General features: G+C 54.5%; 1 protein-coding gene across 1 annotated transcript; it reads left to right on the top strand.

The window, feature by feature from the left end:
• Positions 1–6,870: 6,870 nt before the first annotated feature.
• Positions 6,871–7,992, top strand: BZA05DRAFT_416063 (uncharacterized protein; the record flags this gene model as incomplete). The annotated part of the gene is made up of 2 exons (XM_051485354.1): positions 6,871–6,906; positions 6,970–7,992. The coding sequence occupies 2 exons, from the start codon at positions 6,871–6,873 to the stop codon at positions 7,990–7,992; spliced, it is 1,059 nt and encodes a 352-aa protein (XP_051342500.1).
• Positions 7,993–8,572: the final 580 nt, after the last annotated feature.

The following is an 8,572-nucleotide window of genomic DNA, read 5'->3' as shown; positions in this document are numbered from 1 at the left end:
GTGCGACTGCCGCTGTGCTAGACAACCGTACGGCTTGGGATACACCGCCAACGGTACCTAGAGGTTTATTGGGTGGCAGTTCTCAAGATAATCGACTTTGCGGTTGGCACTCGTCGCCCACGGCCCAACATGCTTCCGGGTTCCCGCTGGGGTGAGTGACGAATTCCGCAGAAAAGGAGAGTTCTAACTTATAAGCATCAACTGTGGTGCAGTGGCGACTATACGTGGTAGCTTTTTGTCTTCCATTCGAAGGTGTCTCTTCCCAGAGGCTCGGTACGAAGGGAGGATCTCGTCAATTACTACCGTACGGCTTGCGGCCCGCCACCAACGGTACCCACTTAAATGGCAGTGCTCACGATAATCGACTTTTGCGGTTCGCTCCCGTCGCCCAACGTGCTCCTAGGTTCTCGATGGGGTGAGTGATGCACTCCGCAGAAGAGGAGAGTTCTAACTTATGAGCATCAACGGTGGTGCAGTCGCGGCGATAGGTGGTAGTTTTGTGTCTTCCATCCGAAGGTGTCTTTTACCAGAGGCTCGGTCCGGTCCGACGGGAGGATCCCGTCAGTTCCCGGCCGGCTTGTTGCAATCCTTCCGATAGCGGGGAAACATCGCGAACCAATTAGTTAACGTACACAGGACACCTGCACACGGACCTACTGCAATCCGAAAACCGGACTGGCCGGCAGAGGATTCGTCAATACCCAGTCCCCGACATTGAGCCTGGATTCGTGAAGTGAGTCTTGATCAGATCTGCGTGATAAACCATGAACAAACGATGGCTGATTGCTTGATACTGCCTATAGCAACTTAGCAAGCCCCACGCGCGCACTTCTAGCCGCTCGGGCTGTCGGGACTCGGAATATCGGCACTCCCCTACCTAGTCCGCCGCGCTCGGAAATACGCAGGACTCAAAGCATGCCCGGTCCAAATTCGCGCGGAGCTTGTCTCCACTGTGGCTGTCATCCGATACCGATAGTGCAGCGCACAGTACAAACTCACACGACTTCTTTCGAGGCCCAGAGCCACCCGGAGAAGATCCCCGATTCCTCATATTCCGGTATATGCATGCAATCCAGTCATGTGTTGTCTTCAAAGCTGCTGCTTCTTCCGGCAGGATAGCTCTGCAAGGAACATAACCATCGTCAGGATTCGGGATGGGAGAAGAAGTGTGTTATTCGTCCCCAGTCTAGGCATGCTTTCTTCGAAGAGGAAACCTACAGAAAAGTGAACTGGAATTGAAACTGGCCGCAGGCCAGGACACTCGGTATCTGGATTCGAGTCATGTGATAAAGCATGAACGAGAACTGTCGACCGAGTTGCGACGGCTAGCGGAGCACGGGTATTCGGCCGTCTTCACTCGGGCGCGATCAGCATTGAACCGGTCCCGGAGTGTTAGATACCTACCTCACTCCAAGATTGCTCGAAGCCAGCACGACTCACGAATTCATCATCGGGATTAAACTGTGGTGCCGAGCGAAAAACAACCGGAAGAAGGAAATCACCAGGCGGAAAGAACGACGGAAATCATATGTGCGCGAGTGCAAGTGGCCGAAGTCGACAGTGAAATCTACTTCCATAAGCGCATGATGTAATGCCTCATCTGTGGACTTTGCTGGCGCGAGGGGTCGGTCGACACTTGCAACAGCTATTTGCAGATCGCTTCCCATTCGGCGAACCTCCGTGGTCGGACTAACTACCATATAATCTCGGATATCGGTTCGCTTTTTGTCAGTGGTTAGCGCCGTTTCACGCAGGCTTAGAGTCCGCTCTAACTGATTTGCGTCGTTATGCGCCGGTTTTGGAGCACTTGGCGCTAAGTCAGTATCAAAATCACTAGCGCAAATTGCCCGTGATGTTTCTCCACATGCACAGAACCCAACTTCAGAACTCGTCTCTCCAGCAGACTGCCACAACATCATCATCTTCAAATTGCTGATGTTAGGAAACAGCTCTACAATCAGATACTGCCCACCTACTCCTTCCAGTCGCTTTCTTCTTCTGGCTAATACTCGTTCAACTGGAACAGACATCTCTCCCATGCGCGCTGAGAGAGTGACCGCTGAGCCTGCTGAGGATAGGCCTACTGAGCCTTCCATGAGCACGCTCACCGAATCTGTCAAAAGCACACCATTCAACCTGCCGAGAGCGCAACGGCCGAGCCTGATAAGAACGCGCCCACTGAGCCTGGCAAGAACGCGCCACTGAGCCTGCCGGGAGCGCACCCACCAAGCATGCTGCTGAGGACGCGCCCACCGAGTCTGTCAGAAGCGTGCCCACTGTTCCCGTAGACATCTTTGGCGAGAGATCAGTCCCATATTGTTGTCTTCATTTCTGTCGTTGTTGTCAGGAGCATCTTCAACCATAGACGTAAGAACAAGAGCTGCGAATTCTGATATGACTGTCGGTGTGTGCTATTTTCGTAGGAAAGGTGATCTCGTTGTTCTCCATTATTATTTCTGTGATTTCTATCGACTTAGTCTCTGTAGGATGTACTACAAAGCTCTACATCGACCATTCCCACGATGCTTCAGCAGATTCAGCCGCAACTGATGTTCTGTTGCCGCTCCGGCGCTAACCGGTTTCACTTTAGCGCGCTTCATCGCGTTAGATCCATTTCAAAAAGCAAACCGATATCCGAGATTATACGGTACTGCTGGGCCGAAGTGGGCGTTCGGGAAAGCCAGCAAACGGTACTCTAGGTACTTTCCTAGACCGACCGGGCCGAAGGAGAATCATCCACCTCCCCGTTGCCTTGGGGAAACAAAACGTAAGAAGCTTTTGAAGTCAGACCCTAAATATGTACGTGATTTGACATTTGACAGCACTTGGCAACAGCCAGCCCCACGGCTAGAAATCAGCGATACCTACCTGCCTACATACCTATCCATCCTCTTCGGCGGATCTAGAGTGTGTATGGACGCGAGATCTCTGGGGTTCGTTCATTCGTCATATATATGTCTGCATCACAGGTGTGTTCGCCACACAGATCCGGGGAATCCTGGAAAACGTGCTATGCTAAAAGCGAGTTTACGCTAACCAAGCAACTAGTAAGCTATTACTCCACCGTTGCACTTCTTCGGCGCTGGTCCGTATCTGCGGTATCGTGAGGAACCATCGAGGGAAACGATTTGCCTACGATTCGTGCACGTGGGGCCTCTCCCTCCCTCTGCGGAACGCAGTTCGTTATCTATCTCGACAACGGGCAACGGGCAACGGTAACGGTAACGCGAACGGCTGCCGCCCGATCTGAGGAAACTGTTGGGCTGCCGCACGGCATGCCATGATGCCAGGCTTGCGCCCGGACGGGTGGCCGTTTTTTTCTTTCTACCCCCGCAGAGGTATGTACCTACTCAACATGAAAAATGCAGCTCGGCGCGTTGCCTGTGTGCTTCAATGGCCACGCGCTCGTGAGGCTTCAAGGAGCAAGAGAATTGAAAGATGATGACTGGTTGCGCCCGTGCCTGTGCCACGGAAAGATAAACAGGTATGTATTCGCCACATTTGCTCGGAACAGCACAGCACATTGTTCGCAACTCCTGCTCCTGCGCCAGCGCCGTTACGTCTCGATAATATGGGATGGTTGTACATTTGATGTACATACGCATGCACATGAATTTCAATGAACATGAAACATCACCGCCCATTCCTCGCCGTCCTTCCATTCCGTTACTCGACATACGTCTGTGCGCCGGCGACGGCGGCGGCGGCGGCGGCGGACATGTCAAACCGACGGCTGCAGCGTCAGAAGGGACACACACATGTCCATGCTGGATACCGTACCAACCGCCGTTGGGGAAGAGGGGCGGACGAGCACATTGAATTTCCTGCATGCGACTCCGAGAGACACCTCCATTCTTCATGCCTCCGATTCCGTTAAGGATGGATACATCATACATGAGTTTTCCGAAACAGAATGTATTCATGTGTACTGGTACATACATCGGAACCCGCGCCGCCGCCGTGAGGATTGGATTGGATTGGCATCGCAGAGCGAGAACGGGAAAATGGTTTAACCTGGATGTGTCCGGGGGGAGGGGTGGGAGGGACATGAACCTTTGAGCTCGCCTACAAAAACGCCAGGGTTCTGGGGTAGGTGGTTGCGCTCTGGACTCCAGTCTCTCCAGGGAGTGGCTAAAACCGGACTGGAGGCGGCGAATTCGAATTTTGAACGGGCGGGGGAAACGGAAATCCACATTCTCCACATCCAAATCCACTTCTGCACCAGCTGCTGCTATGGACCTACGGTTGTCTCTTGGGTGTCCAAGAGAGAGATTTGAGAAGGAAGCGACTCTAGAGGACGGGGACGAAGACGGACCCGACTCGATACTCTAGATTTTGGTTTCTGGTCTTTAGTTTTCGCCATCGAAAGTCGCAGATTCGAAGTCGCACATGATGCACATGCACGCCTCGTCGCCTCATCGGACGAACTGCAGAGAATAGGAAGGCTTCTCAGTTGCGATAGGTAAATACCCGATTCGCCATCCACTTTGAGCAAAATTATGATGGTGCAGCTGTCAGCTGAGGGATTCCCTCCTCTTTTTTTTTTGTTTGGCCAGCCAGCGCCGGTGGGGCTCGGAATGTTTTAGCTGAAAACTCCAGCTAACTAGCCTCTAGCGTGTCGTGTGATACTCTGCTAGTCGAGGGAGGGTCCTCGAACTCCTCGTTTCGTTTCGTTATCAGTCTACTGCTGCTCAGTGCTGCTGCTGCTGGACGCCGCAACCGCGTTTATATGATGATATGTATGATGCCCAGTGCCCAGTGCCCAGTGCCCACTGCACGGTCACGTCCCGATCGAAATCGTCCCTGCATCCTGCGACCTGCGCTCCACAGTTTCCAGCCTTCCAGGCAGGCCCCAGGAGCTGAACGCAATCTCTCTCTCTCGTTGCTTTTTGCAGAAATGGCCACTGGCGAGCTCCATCACCGGCGACGACGGAGAATGCAGGATCGAAGACGCGAACTTGCACTTACGGTCGCGGGCGCGCGACAAAATCGAAAGTGTGTGGTGTGTGTGAGCTGCGACTCTGCGACACTGCGACCCTGCCAGAGCGAGAGGACGGGGGAGGGGAGGCTTTCGTTTGGCTGTCTTTCTCGTGCCGATAGCTAGCAGCGGCGCGGTGCTTGTTGGGCAACAGCACGGGCGGTCGCCGGTCCCTGAATGCACTAACCACCTAACTAGACGGACGGAAATGGCGGTGTTGACCATCCAAAGAAGATCACCGTCATGCTGCAGCGACCCCGGCGGTGCCGAGAGACCGAGGCTTCCCTTCCGTGGGGAGGCAACCCCCTTTTTGCGGTGGCTTCCTATGTACTGGTACGGCTACCTATCATATCATACGACGAGCGCGAGTCTCAGACAACCAGTTGTTTCTTCGTCCCGTCTTGCTGATGATGGGAAAAGACTGGAATTTGGATGCTGCTGGGTGGATGCAGGTACATAGGGAAGTGCAGGAACACTGTGCGATGGATAGTTACATACTTCGCATTAACTACCGATTAGTTGCGAGCGGCAGCAGCAGCAGTCAGCTTCCAGTAATGTTGCATGGCGAACATCTGTACATGGGTGTAAGGGTAAGTGGTGCACCCCATTAAGTGACATTTGGTAGTGATGGTGGTGCACGACTTTCCCTCACACCCGAGTACTCTACCATGTCGATACATACTTGCTGCACTCCTGCGGGCACATCTTCGGAGTCGCCTCGCACGCACGCTCCAGGCTTGTGTGGGACCAAGGGTTGAAGTACGATACGATACGACAAGGAAATGGAAGGGGAGCCGACAAGCTGGTATGGGGGTATGGAGGTAGGCAGGTTCACGATGCAATAGTTGGGAAAAGAAAACCACGTTATACCGCACGGTATGTACATACCTACCTACGCCAGGGAAGGGAAGGGAAGCTGGTAACTACTATCATACCTTTGCGATTACCGACACGATATACCCATTGCGATTGGAGGACGCAGGAAAAGGAGAGGCAGAGCGAGATAGGGTACGGGATGCCAAAGGGCGCTTCAGCGGTTGGGAGGCGAGGCGAGGTCGGTATGGATTATAGATTAACGTGAACTGCGGAATCTCACGATATCGATCGCGATCAAGTGCAGGTACCGGGTGCGGGAAACGTCCACTCGATAGTACCTAACTACCCAAGTACTTACGGTACTTACCTCACCCTACACCGTCCGGTGGAGTCCATAGATTGCAATATGTACCTACATGAGTACACTGTACACACTCCATCTATCGTCGAGCCCACGCAATAGTGACAAGTGACAGTGACATTGATTGACTGCTCGTGTGGAGCGGAGGACCCTTCCCCCTTTGAAGATCAGGGTGCGCCGGTCACGGTCACGTCGGGCAGGCAGCCCCTTTGAAGATCTCGTTCATGAACAGGAACCTCCGAACAAACGAGATTCGTGTCTATCCACGCTGTTGACACCACCAACTAGGAAGGACAGTTCGTGGTGGGTTAACTGTGTTCCGCTTAGGCCGTTTCCCCGCCAATTTGCGTCAACCCCGGCCTCACACACACACTACGGACCCTCCACGCTACGAATGTACTGGTACAACTTGTTCCACCACCACCGTACGATGGCGGTGTGGGCCGTGAGTGGGTGGCTGCCAATCGTGCAGATCAGAAACGAATGAGGTGGTGGTGGTGGTGGCGGTGGAGCAGGAGGTGGAGGTGGAGGAGGAGGGGGGCCAGACGAACTGTCGATTGTAGGTGTATCTATTTAATCTTTGAGGCACCCCCTACTCGAGCCATGTTGATTCCGAACTGTTATCCCGTTTTCCACAACACTCCACACCCATACGACATCGTACCATACACCATACTAGCATTCCCGTCGCAGATAATCATACACGCATCCCACAATGAGACAAAGAGCAGGATCACGGCCGACGCCGATTGTAAGCTCCTCCTTCACATCGCACCGTGGCCAAAGTAACTCCCCAAACTGACCAACAATGCAGCAGACCGACTTCGAGTCAACATCCGACTACAACCAGCCCATAATCCCGCCGCTCGACCCAGCGACAGAAAGGGAACTCCGCAAATCATGTTCCCTCCTGCTACTCAACCCTCCCAAAGCAAAACGCAACGACTCCGAAGCCCGCCGCCCCTCCGTCGTCGCCGCTGCGGTCATCGACGACCGAGAACGCAGCCACTCCGCTCTCTCCGGCCGCACCATGTCCCCGACCCTCCCGCTCTCGCCGCTGCCACCACCATCACACCCACCCCGGTCCGCCACGCACACCCCACCACCCAACTCAGCCGTCTTCGCCGTCCGCAAAGACGCCAACTTGCGTGCCAGCCAGATCGAAATCCGCCGGGTTGAGCAAGGCTCGATCGTGAAGACGGCCACCATACCGGACCGCGCCTCGGCCTTCCTCCTCGCGAAGCCCACCCTCGTCGACGTCCTCCCCTCGCCCAGTCGCCCGCGCACCGCATGCACCGTCCGTTCCTCGATGCCGCCGACCCCCGGCGGCGAACGCCGAGATTCCGCCGTCACCCTGGGCCGGTTCAGTCCTGCACCCACGGGACGCTTCAGTCCCGCCCCGAGACCGAAGACCGGCCTGGGGCAGCATGAGCACACTGCCTCCATCGAGCGTCCAAAAACCGGGCTCAGCCACGAACGACAGACGCCTTCGCCGCCCATGACCGATCGGCCGAAGACGGGACATGGGAAGACGGCGTCAGGCGGCAGCATGCCGGCGGACCGGAGACTCAGCCTGTTCCCGAGGCCGAGGACAGCTCATGGATCCGGATCTTCCTCTGGGAGCTCAATCAATCGCCCGCTGCCGCCGCTGCCGAAGGGAATGATCGTACAGGAGTCTACGGGGTCCCCGGCTTCTGGTGCCGCCTCTACCCAGCAAAAGGAGAAGAAGAAGATTGGGTTCGTGCAGTTCCAGTCATTTTGGAAGGCAACATTTAGGTTCGGGAGGTCGGGGAAACATGCGAAGGAAGCGACGACCAGTGTGGCGATCAAGCCATAGCCATGAGGCATGAGCCGTGAGCGCGGTGGTGTATCCGAATCCGGCACCCACCAACAAAAAAGACTTCACTTCTCGACATTTTTTTTATCCCTTCTCGTCACGGACTCTCGTCTCATTCTACTTCACGCGACATCATACCACACCATACCACATCGCGGCGGGATCGAATTTGGGGAACGGCAAAAGGTCCGTTCACCGCGCCTGGGCCTCCTACCGCCCACGCCCACGCCGACGCCGACGTCCGGACGTTCGCTCATCACAAAACATCTATTTTTTACTTTCCAACTCTATTTTTTTCCTAGCGCAGCGCAGCCGAGCCGAGCCGAGCCCTGAAGATCGCGTTTCTCATTTCCACCATTATTTCATCTCCCGCCGCTCTGTCGCCCAGCGCAACACAGTCATTTGTTTTTTTGGCGACATCTTCTATTCTGCTTTGTCTTTTTTTCATCATCATCGAATCCACTCTCTCTTTTCTATCCTTTTGTGTGTGCACTGTGTGTCTTTTGCTTTCGTTTCGTTTGGGAGGAGTTTCGGACTTTTGCATGTATCTTTCTCTTCCTTTTCCTTTTCCTTTTTTCCT

The sequence above is a fragment of the Tricharina praecox genome, assembly GCF_024521635.1.
Source record: "Tricharina praecox strain CBS 144465 chromosome Unknown BZA05scaffold_4, whole genome shotgun sequence".
Lineage (NCBI taxonomy): Eukaryota > Fungi > Ascomycota > Pezizomycetes > Pezizales > Pyronemataceae > Tricharina > Tricharina praecox.
This window is presented reverse-complemented; position numbering and strand designations above follow the sequence as displayed.